General features: G+C 46.5%; 1 protein-coding gene and 1 long non-coding RNA gene across 2 annotated transcripts; both read left to right on the top strand.

Annotated features, from left to right (window-relative positions):
* Positions 1 to 2,245: 2,245 nt before the first annotated feature.
* On the top strand, positions 2,246 to 18,332 carry LOC127331805 (uncharacterized). Its single transcript, XM_051358008.2, has 7 exons — positions 2,246 to 2,451; positions 3,522 to 3,950; positions 4,585 to 4,762; positions 4,858 to 5,065; positions 17,570 to 17,703; positions 17,790 to 17,828; positions 17,918 to 18,332. The coding sequence occupies exons 1-7, from the start codon at positions 2,282 to 2,284 to the stop codon at positions 18,017 to 18,019; spliced, it is 1,260 nt and encodes a 419-aa protein (XP_051213968.1). The 5' UTR covers positions 2,246 to 2,281; the 3' UTR covers positions 18,020 to 18,332.
* LOC139835141 (uncharacterized) lies at positions 15,896 to 16,769 on the top strand. The gene is made up of 4 exons (XR_011750859.1): positions 15,896 to 16,073; positions 16,161 to 16,271; positions 16,360 to 16,429; positions 16,510 to 16,769. It is a non-coding gene; the product is annotated as an uncharacterized lncRNA (long non-coding RNA).
* Positions 18,333 to 18,962: the final 630 nt, after the last annotated feature.

Genomic DNA, 18,962 nt, shown 5'->3' with positions numbered 1-18,962 from the left:
GAAAACCTAGTTGTTGTTTTATCTTTGATAACTTGTCTTTGTGTTGTAAAAGCTTTGGGAGCTTCCAATTTGGTTGTGGATGTGTGCTTCAATTTTTGTGTAAAGGTGACGTTTGCGACCTTAAGGCAACCGCTTAGTGGAGTGTGAGCTAGGCCTTCGTGGCGGTGCTCACCGTAGAATAGGGCGAGACCTTTGTGGCTTTGGTAGGCCTTCATGGCACCACACCCCTCCAACGTAGACGTGCTTCTCTTTAGAAGGAAGGAACTACGGGAATCAAACCCTTGTGTCTCCGCGTGCTTCACCTCGGTTACTTCTATCATTTGCCGCACTTTACTACTTATATTTTGTATCTTGTATTGCTTGCTTGCATCTTGTGATTTAGGTAAATTTACATATTTGCATATCTAGTGAATTTACCTTTTGTGTCAAGCCTGAATTGGAAAAAGAATTAAAATTTGATTAAGCATCTATTCACCCCCCTCTAGGTGCCATACGATCCTTTCAGTTGGTATCAGAGCCTCGGGTCTTAATTCGGGCTTTACCGCCTAAGAGAGTATGGCCGAAGAGGGGGATGCTAGTGCGGAGCCGGTATCTATATATGAAGGAGATCAAGGACTTGGAGACATCCATTTCCTCGATGAACACCTCCCTAGATGGTCAAATAAAAGAATTAAGGGAGATGATGATTAACTTCATGCAATCCAATAAACCTCCTATCCCCTATCATCGCTACCGAGATTGGCACTCCCATTGTGCAAGATACTTCCCTTGGTGCTCCTTCGGGAGCCGAAACCACGGAAGACGAGGTTGGTGGTAGTGAGACCACTCCCAATATATATCCTAAACCTATGGGTGTTTAGTCGGAGGTTGCTCCTCCTCCCGTGTACTCCCCGCATCCTCCCGTCCCTCACCATCGCGTAAACCAACGTGGTGATCCTCCTAAGCTCACACCTAAGGCTTTCCCTTTGTGGCAAACTAATATGAAGTCTCATCTTAATTGTTCCTCTATTGAACTATGTTGATACATACATGTTGTGCTGCTGACGAGCCCAAGCTGTAACGGAATTTGTCTGGTCAAGTTGAGGAAGAATTGTAGCATCAGTGACAAGATGTTTGTTCAAGTTTCTTTGTTGGAGTGTCATTTTTGTCTCTGTACAAGCTTTGTTAACATTTTTATTTGTATAACTAAGAGCCATTATGATTATGAGCTTTATATACAATGCAAATTCGCCCAAGTAAGATCTAAGTATGCCATATTATGTTCTTGATATGGTGTACATGCATACTAGGATAGGAATGCCATGCTACCTGCAATTTATTTGTTGAAATCACTTACCTAACCTCTTTATCTTATTGGTAATTCCATTATGATTTTGTATATTCAATGGTTTTTGAAAATTCTTTTCCATTTGGACGAACAAGAATTGATCTTACTGTCCAGTTTGCACTGACATGGCGAGAGAATCAACAAGTTGCTTTCTTTTGGATTATGGAAGATTGCATGTGTATTCATTGTTTTGGTTTTTGTAATCTCTTTTTATGACATTTTTTGAATTCTTTTACCTTAATTGTAGAACAATTGCTGGAAATAAACAAGTTTGAGCCTATGGAATATGGATGCTATTTTGTAATTATATATATGGTTTGTCCGGTTCTGTCACCTAAGATGATCATTATATTAGTTTGATTACCTTTTCCGTTGCGCATTCCAGTGAAGCAACTCCTCCTTCGAGCATATATGAGAGCTTAGTGTGTTGTTTTCTGATCCGATACATTGGTTAGTTCTTTTTTCCTCTCAAGGAAACATAATTTTGTTTGTAATGCAGCATCAGGTTTTGGTATATGCCTTTTGGTTTCATATTGGCATACCAATTTGATGCATTCCTTAGAAACAACCTTGGGCAGAGTCCACCATCTTTATGAGCTCATTGATCAATACCAATGTCACATGTGGGTCGAAGGTTTGCAAATCCTACTTGAGATAATTAGGTGGGTTCTATATTGAATGAATTTGAATTGTTTGTTTTATAAAATATATACTATACTAGGTGACTACTTTTAAAATTTTGATCCCATGGCCCACGACCATTTTACTACAGAGTACTAGTTTAAACCAAAGTAAAGATCGGGGTTGTAACTTGTAAGCGTGACAAGTTCGAGGTGTAATATGGACCTCAAAGAAAAATAGAAGAGGAGAGATGAGGGATCGGCTGCGCGGCAAGCCGCTTCTTTTCTCCTCTCGCGCCCGTACCAAACCCTCGTCGCCCCCGCACATGCATGGATGATGGATCCGCCGGCACCTAATCGCAAGAGGCGCCGCTCACCAGTCCTCGGTAGCCTGAAGAGCCCCTTCGTCTACGTTCCTGGAGATGGGACCAAGGTCGGCCGCTTCGTTCCGCGCGGGAGCGGCGCTCAATACTGCTTCCCCGATCAGCCGCCGCCGCCGCCAGGGTATGAACATCGCCGACGCTTCATCATCAGTTCTCGTCGAAATCCGTTTGTTCTTTCACCAGAATCTCTTTGCGGGGTGGGGACCTACAGTCTCGCCGAAATCGATTTGTTTTGTGCATCTTTTCCCTTTGGGTTTAGCCGTTTATGTTGTCTGATCTGTCTGAAACCAAGTTATTTACCTGTAGATACATGGTGCTCTTTGGGGTTTATTTATATTTTTATACTGTAAAAGAAGGCAGAGATTATATGTTTTACAGCAGCCGTAGCTGGAGAGGAGACATGGGATTTACAAAAAGGAGGAAAGCAGAAAGAAACATGAAGGAACACCCCAAAAAGCTAGCTTGTTAACAGGAAACACCTAGCGTAACAGTTTTTCCCCACAGCTTACTTGATCTGGCCGACCATAGAGTGAGATCCTATCCCTCGTAAGAGTTGTTGACGTGTCATCCATAGCTGAACACTCTATTAGTCCTAGCCTTCCAGAGTCCAAGCAGACATGCCGATTGTCGTCTCACTTGGCGCTTTACCTTCCTCCACGAACTGAATGATGGAGGTAGATTTGTTCTCCATCACCATTAGGTTCAACTGCGTCCAATCCCAGTTTGAAATCGGACAGCGTAAAGCGATATGTTGAACTGTCTCAAGCGCCGGGGACAGGTCACCAGTCACAACCTGCATCCTTGCGTTATTCCTTGCCTGCCATATTATCTCTAGTACTTGACCTTTTCGGGATAAGCTAGCCGTAGGATGATTTTATGCCTGTGTGTGATGAAAGAGCGCCATACCCAGGTGCCTCCAGATAACACCTTGGCTGTCAGGTTGGCTTGTCAGGATTTTAAGATGCCGATAGTGTTGTAGTAGTATTTCAGTCGGTAGACTTAATTATGATCTTTTTAACAATCCAAAATTATGAAAGTTATTTCTTGTTTCACGTCAACTTGCCATAGCACCATGCTCATGCTGATTATTCATCCATCTCTTAAGTTATACTTCCTCAGTAAAGGGATAAGCAGGGAAGTATATAAGATGAACTGTCCCTGTACTTATCATCCCTGCTTATCCTGTTTCAGGTGTGAGGAGAAGGAGCTTGTACCTGGACCATCAGTACCAGCGGCACAAGCGGTGCAACAGAATGTCTCTTCCTCTATCCTGATGCCTGGTATTACAACATGCCATGAATCGCCCATCACTGCTGCTTACTTTCCCTCTCCGCAACAACCATCCTTGTTCCCTCAGCAGCCACCATGGCTCTGCCCCTACCAGCCTATCTCGCCACATTCTCACTACCCTCAGAGGCCCCTGGGGCGCCGCCTTACCCCGTCTCTAGGGTCACCTTTTCTGCGCCGGGTACAATTTCAGTGGGGGGTTGACTTCTACATCAGGATTGACCATGCGGGATATTACCACACATATCCTCACGTTGGTGGGATATATCAGACCCTGCAGGAAGCAGAACGTGGGATTGAGTGCTATCTTCATGGCCGCCGCGATCCAAAAATGTAAAGTTCCTCAACTTCCGTCTAGATTTTCAGCCCACCTGTTCAATTCTTATGGCATGGATCAAGAAATGAAGGAATTGTCCTAAGTTAGGCTAGGGAAGAGCTGAGTTGGTAGGAAAAGATTCCAACGAACACGTTCTCTAAATTCCCATTTTGCAACCTCTGCATTTTCGTAACTGTATCTTTGAGAAAAGCACATGTATAATGCTATGAAATGATGTCACCTTTTATTTATATCTGTATAGTATTTTTATCTGAATTGTAACTTGTACTCCACAATTAGTTATCCTCAATCCAGTTAGCACACAACTCTGTTTCATCGTGTACTAAACTATAGTTATAGCCTGAACAGTAAATTCCATTAACCAGTCAGCTAAAACAGTGCAAAAGGAGCACCCAATTGAGGATTTGAAAATGAAAGATGGATGTTTTTTCTTGGACAGTAAAAATATGTGTGTTGAAAATCTATATGTACTTACTACTTATAGGCAAGTATAAACATTTGAGTTTTTCTTGTTGATTACATGATCACTGTGCAGCAGTAATTCAGAATTCTTAGTATCACTGTTTATTCTCCACACTTATGTAAAAGTGTCATGTACTAATCATGTAGAAGTACTTTGATGTAAACTAGGTTTAAGATGGATAATGTTTCACCAGTGGACATCGCTGTACGTCAATGTCTTTACTATCCTGACGGCGCAAGGAGGAGGCCCTTGAGATCAGAACCAGTTGATGAAATCCGTGATAGTAAGCTCCAGTTGGTTTATGCTTTGGTGGACAAGTATAACGAGGATAACAATCTTTTTGGGGTTTGCTCTCTGTCCCCCTCTCGAGCCCTCATTCTCTGTCCTGTTATTTGCTCATAGCAACTAATGGCTCATCAAATCCATTCTTATTGTTTTAGGATCGTGCATATGAAATCAACGCTGTAGGGTGTTACCAAGCATTTTGTGAGGGTGATGTCAGCACCTGGTATCATCATATCAATTTCACTGCAAAGACTAAAGGAGCGGTTTATAGCGACGTCTTCTTCGCTGAAGTCATATTTATGCTAGGAGATTCTGAAGAATTGCCGGTCAGCTGTTTATACATTGTTAAACCTACTGATAATGGTAATCTATCTCTTAACTTATTTGCTGCTGAAAAGTACAGTTTAATCCGTGGGTGAACTTTGACATAAGTGTTAGATAGTATTTATATCACTAGTAGAAAACCTCACATCCATCTAAGCCATTGGTACCGGTTCCCTTACGAACCGGTACCAATGGGGCCATTTGTACCGGTTTGAGGGCTCAGGTGGGCGAGGGGCTTTCGTACCGGTTTGGGAGGGGCTTTCGTACCGGTTCGTGTTAGGAACCGGTACGAAAGGTCTTCGGCCAAAATTCAGACGCGTGGTGGGGCCCGGGCTGGACCTTTGGTACCGGTTCGTAACACGAACCGGTACCAAAGGGTACCCAGCCATATCAAAATCGCCCAGCTCGTCCCGAGCCCCCTGCTGGCTCTCATTTTTCTCATCTTCCTCACACTCTAAATTTTTCTCCACCTCTCACACACTCCAATAATCTTTATTTTTCTCCACCATTTTAACAAGATTAACGGCATACATCTATCCAAGGGTTAGCAATATCATCCTTCCTTCCGGCGTTCCTAATTTAGCTCAGTTCTTTGGTAGTTTTAACTCGTACTATTTTTGTAGTGCAATCAAGGTGTTCGATGAAATGCCTAAGTTAGTGATTTTATTTTTTTATATGCAATTTGAGCTGAAATTATGGTATGTTTTGTAGGTTTTAATTAGTATCATCCCCGTCCTCACCGCCGTCGATCGCTAGCGTCGTCCCCTAGCCGGCACGGTACCACCTCGGTGAGCCCCTCTTCTTTTTTATAAAAATAACTTAGTTTTATGTGATGAACTTGAATATTAATTAAGTTGGTCACTCATATATCCATGATGTTGTGTACTTAATGATTTTTGATATACATATAAAATGCGAGATGAGTCGACAATGGATGTACGGTGACCGGTGCCATCCCGAGTTCATTACGGCATGCATTATTTTCTCAACGTGGCTGAGGCAAACAGCGGTCGAATGGTTTCATGTATTGTCCATGTAGTTCCTGTAAGAATATGAAGGATTACTCTACCTCGAAGACCCTTCACGTCCACCTGCTGGAGAATGGTTTCATGCCCAGCTATAATTGTTGGACCAAGCACGGAGAAAGAGGAGTTATATTGGAAGACAACGAAGAAGAAGAGGATAGTGACAACTATCCCAGCTTATTCACCTGAAGACGGTGGTAGTAGAATGGGGGAAGATGAAGCTGAAGAAGAGCTCATTTTCGATGAGCCGATTTTTGATGACCCGGATGACGATTTGGGTCGGGCCATTCTTGATGCGAAGATGAACTGCGGAAATGAAAAGGAGAGGTTGAAGTTGGAGAAAATGTTAGAGGATCACAACAAACTGTTGTACCCAAATTGCGAAAATGGTCGAGAAAAAGCTGGGTACCACGCTGGAATTGCTGCAGTGGAAGGCGAGAGAATGGTACTTCGACAAGGGATTTGAAAAGTTGCTGAAAATAATAAAGAAGATGCTTCCGGGGAGAACGTGTTGCCCTCTAGCACGTACGAAGCAAAGAAGGTTGTCTGCCCTCTATGTTTTTAGGTGCAAAAGATACATGCATGCATCAATGACTTCATCCTCTACCGCTGAGTACGAGAATTTGAATGCATGCCCGGTATGTAGTGCATTGAGGTATAAGATCAGGCGAGATGACCCCGGCGATGTTGAGGGTGAGTCCACCCCCGGGAAGAGGGTTCTGCGAAGGTGATGTGGTATGCTCCTATAATACCACGGTTGAAACGTTTGTTCCAGAACAAAGAGCATGCCAAGTTGTTGCGATGGCACAAAGAGGACCGTAAGAAAGATGTGATCTTTGAGACACCCCGCCGACGGGTCGCAGTGGAGAAAAATCGACAGAGAGTTCAAGTCATTTTCAGATGACGCAAGGAACTTAAGATTTGGTCTAAGTACGAGATGGCTTTAATCCTTTCGGGAGCAGAGCTCCAGTCCATAGCACTGGCCGGTGACTCTATGTATCTATAACCTTCCTCCTTGGTTGTGCATGAAGCGGAAGTTCATTATGATGCCAGTGCTCATCCAGGGGCCCGAAGCAACCCGGCAACGACATTGATGTGTACCTGAGGCCATTGGTTGAAGAACTTTTAGAGTTGTGGCGTGACGAAGGTGTACCTGTGTGGGATGAGCACGAACAAAAGGAATTTAACCTACGAGCGTTGTTATTTGTAACCATCAATGATTGGCCTGCTCTTGGTAACATTTCAGGGCAGTCAAACAAGGGATACAATGCATGCACACAATGTTTAGGTGAGACCGATAGTATTTATTTGGGAAACAAGAATGTGTACACAGGGCATCGTCGATTTCTTCCAAAACAACATCACGTAAGAAAGAGAGGAAAGCATTTCGGAGGTGAGGCGGATAACCGAACCAAGCCTACCCGCCCTAATGGGGAAGTTATATATGATATGGTCAAGGATTTAGAAGTGATCTTTGGAAAGGGTCCCGGCGGACAATCTGTTCCGCATGATGTTGACGGACACGTACCCATGTGGAAGAAGAAGTCGATATTTTGGGAGCTACCCTACTGGAAATTCTTAGAGGTTCACTCTGCAATCGACGTGATGCACGTGACGAAAAATCTTTGCGTGAACCTGCTAAACTTCTTGGGCGTGTATGGGAAGACAAAAGATACACCGGATGCACGGCGGGACCAGCAAAGTATCCACGACGGAAACACCCTGAATCCAGAGAAGTCTCAAGGACCTGCCAGCTATGCTCGTCGCACAGAGGAGCAGGAGATCTTTTGGAAGTCCTGAGTAGCATCAAGGTCCCGTCTGGCTTCTCGTCGAATATAAAGGGAATAATAACCATGTCGGAGAAAAAGTTTCAAAACCTAAAGTCTCATGACTGCCACGTGATTATGACACAATTACTTCCGGTTGCATTGAGGGGCTTCTGCCGGACAATGTTCGAGTACCCATTGTGAAGCTATGTGCGTTCCTCAATGCAATTTCTCGAAGGTGATCAATCCACTTACTCTACAAAATTTACGAAGGATGTGGTCCAATGTCTAGTCAGCTTCGAGTTGGTGTTCCCACCATCCTTCTTCAATATTATGACACATCTCCTAGTTCACCTGGTCGAAGAGATTGGCGTTCTCGGTCCTGTATTTCTACACAACATGTTCCCCTTTGAGAGATTCATGGGAGTCTTAAAGAAGTACGTTCATAACCGTGCTAGGCCGTAAGGAAGCATCTCCAAGGGCTATGGAACAGAGGAGGTCATTGAGTTTTGTGTTGACTTTATTCCTGACCTTAAGCCGATCGGTGTTCCTGAATCGCGCTATGAGGGGAGACTGCGTGGAAAAGGCACGCTAGGAAAGAAATCAGCAACGTGTATGGACGGACATTCTTTCACTCAAGCACACTACACGGTTCTACTTAATTCCATCTTGGTGGCTCCGTACAAAGAGGAACACAAGGAGATCTTACGCTCTAAATACCCGGAGCAACGTGAAGATTGGATTGATGGAGAACACATGAAGACTTTCGGCGGTTGGTTGCAAACACGTCTCATGAATGTCACCGATGACGAGCAGCTGTACTTGTTGGCCAAGCAACCATCTTCTACTATATCGACTTTTCAAAGGGTACGAGATTAATGGGAACACATTTTACACTTTCGCCCAAGACAAAAAGAGCACCAACCAAAACAGTGGTGTCCGCTTTGATGCGAGAAGATGGCAATGGGAACAAGGTCACATATTATGGGTACATAGAGGAGATATGGGAACTTGACTATGGACCTAATTTCAAGGTCCCTTTGTTCCGGTGTAAATGGTTCAACCTGAAAGACGGGGTACAGGTAGACCCGCAGTACGGAATGACTACAGTGGATTTCAAGAATCTTGGGTACGACACCGAACCATTCGTCCTAGCCAGTGAAGTGGCTCAGGTTTTTTATGTGAAGGATATGTCTAGCAAACCGAAAAAAGAAAAGAAAGGCAAGAGGACACATCATACGATGAGCCAAAGCGGCACATAGTTCTTTCAGAAAAAGAAACATCGTGGGAGTAGAGGACAAGACAGACATGTCAGAAGATTATAATAAGTTTGACGATATTCCACCCTTCAAGGTAAAAATTGACCCAAGCATCATCTTAAACAATGAAGATTGTCCATGGTTGCGTCGCAGTAAGAAGAAAGGGAAACGAGCGAAGAAAACTCAGAAGACTAGCTAGCTACATATAGGGATCATAACTTGTGTATCTCAATATGGAAATCACTTTTGTGTAATGATGTTACTGTATGTAAGATATTAACAATGGAGATGGTTGGCTTGTTTTACTAGTTAAGTCACGCGGGCTTGCAGGGAAATTTTCCGAGGCGGAACTTCCGAATATGCCATATATAGGGCATGTGCACCAAGGGCATATTCGAGAAGTTCCGCCACGGAGATTTCCAAACCCTTTCCGCAACATTGTTATAGGAGATGTATTCTTCCACGGGCTTGCAGGAAAAAATTTCCGAGGCGGAACTTCCGAATATGCCATATATAGGGCATGTGCACCAAGGGCATATTCGAGAAGTTCCGCCACGGGAGATTTCCCAACCCTTTCCGCAACATTGTTAGAGGAGATGGAGTCTTCCACGGGCTTGCAGGAAAAAAATTCCGAGGCGGAACTTCCGAAGATGCCATAGGGCGTGTGCACCAAGGGCATCTTCGACAAGTTCCGCCACGGGAGATTTCCCAACCCTTTCCCCAACATTTGTTAGAGGAGATGGAGTCTTCCACGGGCTTGCAGGGAAATTTTTCCGAGGCGGAACTTACGAAGATGCCATAGGGCGTGTGCACCAAGGGCATCTTCGACAAGTTCCGCCACGGAGATTTCCCAACCCTTTCCTCCATCCATGGTGATGAAACTCTCCATCCATGTTGGCTTGTTGAGCTGCTTCCCATGGTGTATCGATGCTCCTTTTATAGGCAGAGCGTCCTTATCCTGCCGACAGCTTTAGTACCGGTTGTAGACACGAACCGGTACTAAAGGTTACCCACGCGTCCTTATCCCACCGACAGGGCGTCGTGCGCTACATACTTTATCTCATCGAGCAGGGCGTCCTTATCCTGCCGACAGCTTTAGTACCGGTTGCACCCACCAACCGGTACTAAAGGTTACCCACGCGTCCTTATCCTGCCGACAGCTTTAGTACCGGTTGCACCCACCAACCGGTACTAAAGGTTACCCACGCGTCCTTATCCCACCGACGGGCGTCGTGCGCTACATACTTTATCTCATCGAGCAGGGCGTCCTTATCCCGCCGACAGCTTTAGTACCGGTTGCACCCACCAACCGGTACTAAAGGTTTGCCTCGATCTGTCTTCCCGCCTATTTTCTTCCCGCGCTTTCCACCGGTTCCCGCCTCTGTCTTCCCGCCATTTTTTCACTATATATATGTAGGCTTGGCCACCATTTACATATCACATCTAGACTCATATCTGCAAACCTCATCATTCTCTCCCATGGCTTCCATCGCATCTCTAACCCCCCGGGAGGCGGAGGCGCTTTGCGCCTCGAACTACCCCTGCCCGCCGGGCTACCGCGTCCCGACCGGCTGGTTGCTAAGCGTCGGAGGCGTACCGGTCCCTCCAGTCCCTCTAGGTGTGGCGCGCGAGATGGCCATCACGAACCACTACTACTTCGAGCTCACGCCAGAGCAGCGGAGGAATCCCCAGTGGCATCCCGACTACAGCCCGACTTGGGAAAGCTTCTTCATCAATCGGCGTGAGAGGGCGCTTGCCAGGCACGAGGAGGGCGGCCCGCCTCCTCCGAACTTCAACGAGGCCGGCCGTCGGCTGTGGTGGCGCGGCCGGACTCTCCAGGGCGTCATGGCCTACCGTGGCCCCCGCCTGCGCTACCCTCAGTCCCAGCCCACGCGTGCTCACCCGCCGACGTTCGAGTACCGCGACCCCGATGCCAGCGACGATGATGACGGCGACTACGACGACTACAGTGGCGAGTACTACAGGGCTAGGCAGGAGTATGACTGAATGACTCCCCAGTAGAATTTGGTCATGTATCTTTAATTTTCAGTTAAGCTATGTACTTTTAATTCGAGTTCAATCGTAATAAAATTTCATTCCCGCCCTTTCTTTTCCCGCGCGGCGTCGTGGCCGGAAAGTTTCCCGCGCGGACGGCGTCGTGGCAAGAGTAAAGAATAGAAATAGATAATATATAGAAAAGAATTAGAAAATATATAGAAAAGAAATATAAAAAAGGATATAGAAAACAAATAGAAAAGAAAACAAACGGAAATAGAAAAAGAAATAGAAAAGAAATAGAGAAGAAAAGAAACAGAAAATAAAAAGAAGAGAAAAGAAACACAAAAGAAAAGAAAAAAAACATAAAAGAAAAGAAAGAAGAAACAGAAAACAAAATAAATAGAAAAGAAAAGAAACACAAAAGAAAGGGGAACGAAAATGAAAAGAAAAGAAATAGAAAATGAAAAGAAAAGAAATAGAAAATGAAAAGAAATAGAAAATGAGAAGAAAAGAAAAGAAACACAAAATAAAAGGAAAAAGAAACAGAAAAGAAAGAAGAAAACAGTAAAAGAAAAAAGAAACAGCAATAGAAAAGAAAACAGTAAAAGAAAAACGAAACCAAAAAACAACCCTTTAGTACCGGTTGGTACCACCAACCGGTACGAAAGGTCTTTCGTACCGGTTGGTGGTACCAACCGGTACTAAAACCCATCGCCCTGTTTTACACTTAGCCGGCGACCGAAAAATCCCAAAATCTTCTTTCTCCCCCGCGCGACGAGCGAGCCCCGACGCCGCCGACGACGCCGACGCACCCACGCCGCCGACGCACCCACGCCGCCGCCGACGAAGCCGCCGCCGCGAGACGCAGCCGCCACCGCCGACGCAGCCGCCGCCGCCCGCAGTACCTCCCCGGCCCTCTCCTCCTTTTTTCCGCCGCCCGCATCCACGCCTCCCGCTCGCGGCCGCCGACCCTTTCGTGGTCAGCCTCGCGCTCAAGGCCTGCGCCGCGGCCGCCGACGCCGGCCACGCCGCGTCGCTGCACGCCTTCGCCGTCAGGTCCTCGGCCGTCTCCTCCGACGCCGGCCACGCCACCGCGCTAGCAGACGCCTACGCCAAGGCCGGCCGCCTCGCGCTCAGGGTGTTCGACGAAATGCTCGTGGGCGCCACGACACGGGCGGGCCGACGCTCGTGGGCGCGCCGACGCGGACGGGCCGACGCCACGACGCGCTCCGCCGCTTCGCTGAGATGCGCGCCTCGGGGGTGCCCTGCGACTCGCACGCATGCGCCGCTGTGCTCACCGCGTGCGCCGAGGCCAGGCTGCTGCTGCGCGGCCGTGAGGTGCACGCGCTCTGCGCCAAGCTCGGCATCGACGCCATGCCCTACGTCGCCAACACCCTCGCCACGCTGTACGCGCGCTGCGGCGACAACATGCGCAACATGCTCGGCGATGCAGCGAAGGGCCGCTCAAGTTACTGACCTGAACGCGCGCTGCTGTGGCTGGCGTGGAGGAGTATGTCGGCCTCCTGGAGGCTGGCGCGCTGCTCGAACGCCTCCAGCAGCAGCTGGTGCACGTACGCCTTCTGCGCCCTGTTGAGGTGCTGCGGCACGCACTCGACGCCGGCGAGCTCGATCTTGACGAGCTGGCAGATGGAGTTCACGTACACGGTGGCGCCGCCGACGCCGCCGGTCTGCCCTGCGGTGTACGCGTACACCCTGTCGCCGACCTCGCATTGCCTGGCGTGTTTCGTCGTTGCCTCCCACATCCTGTCAGTCATGCCGTCGCCCATTATCTGAAAACAGAGCAAAATCAGAACCGAACAAAACCTTCCATGATTTGCAAATCTGACCATGAAGAAGCACTGGGAAGTTAATTAGCATCTGCACGATGCGGTTTAAATACTAGTAGTGCTAGGCGTGTATCCATACGGCGAGGGGTGTACGGTCGATATATAGACAGCCGCCGCGACATAGAGAGAAGAGCGAGAGGACGAGCGCCGAGTGTTAGGGTTAGGGTCTGTAGCGGTGCCGAGTCCGTGGCGGTGCCGCCGCGACATAGAGAGAAGAGCGAGAGGAGGAGGGGGAACACCGTGTCCGTGGCCGTGGCGGTCCGTTAGGGTTTTTTTGCTTTCTTCATTTCAATTGTTATCCATCTAGCAATCTGTTATATGATCATTACATGATGAATGAAATACAATTGCTTTCTTAATTTTGCAGTGACATTGAGGTATGGAGGACGGCACCTTCGTCCGAGATGAGGAGGGGAAGAAGCGGTGCAGCGATTGATCTATGAGAGTGCCCGTGGTCCGGAACCCGACGATGGAGATGACAACGAGTACGCCGACTTTCTGAATGATTTTGGCGAGGGACTTGAGTCTGAACAAGTTAGAAAAGACAATGAAGTGTCCATCACAAACTCCGGCGAGGTGTATATCTATGTATCAATTAGTCTGTGTTCATCCCTAGATGCATTCATTTATTTGTATTGCACTTATTAACGAATAATTTTTTCTTTTAGCCTTCTGGATCATCGAGCAAGTCTGTTAGAACAAAACGAGGCCCGACGCGGGTGCTAAAGGGCGAGGGCAGGTTAGCCCTCACGGCATTCAAGGCTAATGGTGAACCAGTGGAGCCCAAGGAGTTTTGCCGCAAATTTACAAGTCAATCCGGAGTTATTGTTAGGGACCATGTACCGATCAGCATTCAAGAGTGGCATAAGCCGAAGAACCCGGAGAGTGGTGCTACTTATGTCAACGACATGAAAAAATTTCTTTGGGAAACGCCATCGACAAAGTTCAGCCTACCGGAAGACATGACGGAAGGCCGAAGGATAAAGTCAAGGAATGGACATGGAAGAAGATGGCCATACAATTCCAGAGCTTCAAGAAAAATTTATGGGACAAATATAAGAATGAAGATCCAAAGATTCGATGATAATACCGAAAATCTAGTGAAGATAAAAGATCATCGGGCCGCATTTAAGGATTATAAGAAATCGTCTAAGTTTGTGTCCCGATCGAAGAAAAATACCGAAAATGCTGCAAAGAAGAAACTTCCGCATCATTTGGGGTCAGGTGGCTACAAGAGTGCCATTCCGAAGTGGACAGCGTTTGAGAATAAACTGATGGATCATGGAATCACTCCTCAGAGATGGGACTGGCCCGAACGGTCCAAGTTCTGGTTGTTCGCTCATGGGGCAGGGTTGGACCCAAAGACAGGGTTGATCGTTGCGAAGGGAAAATGGAAGGAAAAAATTGAGGCAATTGTACCGAAGCTTGTCGATGCACTTGAAAAGGTCAGAAAGGGAGAGTACATTCCCGATCGAGAGAATGACGAGCCGACACTCGCTGCAGGGAACCCTGAACATGTTGGACGGGTACGAGCTCGCCCAGGTCTCACCATGAAGGAAGCGTGGCCGGACAGCGCGACACTTATAGAAGCCGTTCGCGAAAGAAGAAGAAGGACGCCGACATTGTAACGGAGTTGTTATCTAGGGTGGAGGCTCTTGAGAGAAATCGAGAGGGCACCTGATCAGCCGCTGTTTCTACGGGATCCACAAGCCGATGCTGCCCCATCTCAGCGAAGAAGCGGTGTCGGTTCCTCGCATCTTGACGGATGTGGAGGAAGCTACCCCGTGGATTATGTCACGGAGAAGACAGATTGCGAGCTACATATGTTAATCGGGACCGCGTACGTTAAGGTGGCGGTCGGCTATGTGTACCCAAGTGAAGATGGAGCAATGCACCATCATATGCCCATTCCACCTGGTTGTGTTCGTGTCAGGGTGGATGAAGTTGTTTCGGGGTTTGAAAAAGTGGAGCTTGATATTCCTAGAGGTGAAGATGAGAGGACACTGGGCGATGTCAAGCACGGTTTCGCCCTATGGCCGAAGAAGTACGTCGTCCTTTTGCCCAGCCCACCGACACCTACACATGAGCAGCAAATGCCATCGACTCCTCCTGGTGGCAGTCCTGGTGAGCAGCCAAGTCCACACCTACCGAGAGGGACCCCAGCGTGAGTCCACCATCTCGAGATCCTCCGCGTAAGACAGCGTCCGTTAAGCGGAACGGTACGCCGCCTAGGAAGAAAGCTAGAAAGGAGAAACAACTGCCGCCTCCTGAGAAGTTACCTTGGGAAAAAACTCCAGAGGAAAACGCGGAGGCCGTTAAGGCCGAGGTGAAGAAATTTTTTGCACCGAAAGTGCCAGAGATACCTTTCGAGAAGACACTAGATCGGGAGAAAGTTGTGCGTACCGTTGACAATCTATATGACCCTGTACCATCGCCGCCATCCGACTATGCGCGTTCTATTGAAAGGTCGTATGACAAGATGATCGAGGCGACAAAACCCGTTAAATCGGGTATCCTGGAGATAAAAGGGATACACAGTGTCTACCAGATAGGACATCAACCAGTTCAATCGGTCGCCCCTCTCAAGGTGTTTGACGGGAAGACCGTTCAAAGTTCTCGACAAGACGCAACTGATTACGCCTTAGCTGAACGAGCATATCGGTTTGTTCAAGGGAAAGATTTGGTCGAGAATCTCAGGAAGGTACCAACATGTATGCGTAACTTGCATTCGTGGTACCTTAAGGCCTCAAAGGAAGGGATCGAGACTATCATGGTGCGAGTTAGGGAAGAGCACTACTTCCGGGAGTACTTGTGTGAACGTTGACTTCGCCGAACTCTTTCAGTTATACAATCTCCGGGCCCTCGACAAATCAATCATCAGTTGCTATTGTCTCGTAAGTGATTTATTTATTTAATTTGAGAAGTCGTTCATTGTCTGCAGATTATAATCTTTTGTGCGCTATATTATGCAGATCGAAGATGCTCGAATGCAAAAGGGACGATATCACAGACATTGGGTTCATTGACCCGAACACAATGCATGTCAAAACCATAGATGATCCCCTCTATAACAAGGATACACCGCAGACTTTGCTAAGGTTTTTGAAGCGACAACGTGACAAAAAGCTAATACTTTGGCCTTACAACTTCGAGTGAGTCTTCTTGTCTTATAACACATTATATTTTGCTCACCGTATGTCAAAATTTTAACTAATGACTACATATTGAAACGTGCGTAGGTTTCACTTTATTCTTCTCGTCATCAATTTGGAAATTGGAGAAGTTGAAGTCTTGGACTCACTAACCAAAGAAAAGGATCTATACGTGTCTTGTTTTTTAATGCTCAGAAGGTAATTTGAATTCTTATCGGTTTGTTTCGTTAATTTCCTGCTTTGAACTAATTGATGACTCTTTTATGCATTTTCTTTTGTCGAGCAGCGTATGGCAAACTTTCATCAAGGAAGATACGTCCCGTGAATGGCCACCGAAGCTGCGATGGCGTGCGAAAGTAAGTAGTACTACCTAGGTCCACACACCTTTCAATTATCATACTTGACTATTGTTTGATTGAATTATATTCTTGTAAAGAAATGCCCGCAACAACCTCCGGGGACCGATCTCTGTGGATTCTTCGTTTGCGAGTTCATCCGCAGAATTGTCAACGAGAGAACGAATAATGAGAGAAATAAAGAGGTACAAAAACAATCTTCACAAATTTGTTTTGTTATCATAAGTTGTGCCGAGTTTCAGTAATAGTTGTTTCATGTATTCATTTGTATCTTATTCTTTTATAGTTGGCAAGAAAGCGGAACAAGCTCTCAATCGATGACCGCTTCATAGCAATAGGCGAGGAATTGGCGGGATTTTTCCTTCGGGACGTCATACCACCACTCGCAGAGCACCACAATGAATGAAGATGTACATGTTACATATATCGTTGACTCGAAGAGTACCACTATGCTACATGTAATAGACATATATAGAGTACGCCTCGGAGAGCACCACTATGCATGAAGATCGATCTTCATGCATAGTGCTACTTAATTTGCGATCTCATGCAATAACATGTGTGTTATATTATATGCACCAACTTGCTATGCATCATCTTGATCTTCATGTACTACCTAAACCCAAACGCGTTTCTGGTGCATCGACGCGATATGAATCAAACCGATATCCCTAAACCTCTCCAAAACCCTAAAAAGCCAATTCTCTGCCGCGGCAGAGATTTGGGAAAATTCCCTGCCGCGGGGGGAACCTTTGGTACCGGTTCGTATTACCAACCGGTACCAAAGATCCTCAGCCCTGAGCTCTCCTGGTGGCCCACGTGGAGGCCCGTTTTATACCGGTTCGTAAGCAACCGGTACGAAAGGGGGGGGGGCTTTAGTGCCGAATAATTTGTACCGGTTGCAAAACCGGTACGAATGGCCCTCTGGAACCGGTATAGATGACCGTTTTTCTACTAGTGTATCATCCTTTATCCCGAGCTTTATATTTGCTATATCTTGAACTGGTTTGTTATTCTGAAGAATATCCTTTTTTGTTACATTGCATTTTATCATCATGCAATTATTTTATTGTTGCCTTTTGTGATTTGACAGTTAATGGAAAGTTGTCCACTCTTTGTCTCCTATGTTTTTGAATATAGGTAACTGCTTTGGTTGTATGAATCATGGAAACTTTGATATGAAGCACCCCAACGATGTTGGCTATGTTGGTGGTCACGTGCTGAACACATTCATGCCATTCAACGGACCTAAGCTATGCTTTGATGACGAAGACGTGCGTATGATGATGATTTATTTCCTAGCAAGTCAGCGTTTAAAATTTTGTTGCTTCTTTTGTTGCTAATGACATGTCTTTTGCAGCTGGAGGCAGAGGAGGCTAGGCTGAGAAGCAGTTTACAGGTAAATAGCATATCTTGTGTGGTATGATACAACCTTTTATAGTTACGTGACGATTGATTACTCCTTTGTTGTGCATATGTGTTGTTCAGTGCCTTGATAGTCCACAATTTAACCCTCCATGCGGTCTGGCCAAGAAATACCCAGGACCCCCAGGATTCTTGGGCAGTGGGATTCCCGGGCTGTATTTCTAGGCAAAGAAAATATCCAAGAGGCTAAAGAGGGTGGAGGCAAGGATGAGGACATTAATGCCGTTTGTACTTAGTTGTACTACTGCAGTTTGTTTAACTTTGTAAGGTATTTTATGACAATGTGACATAGAAATAGGCTGATTGTCTTGGTTAAACTCTGTATACATGCTAGGCATCGATGTGTTCTCAATTATAGAGCATCTTCTAGATGGCCCAGTGTCGACCATGGCTGGGTATGTGGCATATTTTAAACACTATGTATACTCTTTGAGCCACACAATTATCTTCCATATTCAAAGTCTCCCTAGTGATGTTACGCAGGAGTTTGCTGAATTCGAAGCAAGAGTAGAGTACATACAAGTTAAGGAATGCATTTGTTCCTAATGCTTGCATCGCCCGCCGCAAGCGATTTGCCCCATCATGTTTGAATGCTAGCTGCATGCAAACAAAGCACATTTTACAAGACGCGAATCAAAGTATGCAAAATCCAAACAACAAAGGGTCGTTTAGCAGATGATCGATGCCGGACATCAGCTCGTCCTGCACGGTCGGTGGCCAAACACAGTATTCCTTCCGTTCCACGAAAATTATCTTACATTTGCAAAACTTGTATGTACTCTACTAGAAATTGAGCTTCCATAAGACGGACTTGTCTCCAGTCTAACACCATGTGCCGAATATCTCCGTCTTGACTTGGCCTGTTGCTCCGCCCTCCCTAGTCGCCGCCACGCCGCCCTCGCACGCCGCCACCACGCTGCTCCGATCTCCGTCGACATCATCTCAGCACCTTTCTCCCGCTCCAGCATCTGAAGATCTATCGGGGGATTCGCGGCCGCTTTTTGAGCGCGCAGCAATCTTTCGTTTTGCGCGTGATGGATACATCTTTCGCTCCCCAGGATTGATTGTTTTGGATCCGTCAATCACCCGATTTCTTGATCTGAATCGC

Source organism: Lolium perenne, chromosome 2, assembly GCF_019359855.2.
Source record: "Lolium perenne isolate Kyuss_39 chromosome 2, Kyuss_2.0, whole genome shotgun sequence".
Taxonomy (NCBI): Eukaryota; Viridiplantae; Streptophyta; class Magnoliopsida; order Poales; family Poaceae; genus Lolium; species Lolium perenne.
The sequence above is the reverse complement of the archived record's forward strand: the minus strand, read 5'-3'. Positions and strand labels throughout refer to the sequence as shown.

Coding starts and splice junctions, on each gene's coding strand:
- LOC127331805 (XM_051358008.2), top strand. CDS start 2,282: ATGATGGATCCGCCGGCACCTAATCGCAAGAGGCGCCGCTCACCAGTC. Junction 3,951..4,584: donor GGCCGCCGCGATCCAAAAAT/GTAAAGTTCCTC, acceptor GATGTAAACTAG/GTTTAAGATGGATAATGTTT. Junction 5,066..17,569: donor TGTTAAACCTACTGATAATG/GTAATCTATCTC, acceptor TTTTGAATATAG/GTAACTGCTTTGGTTGTATG.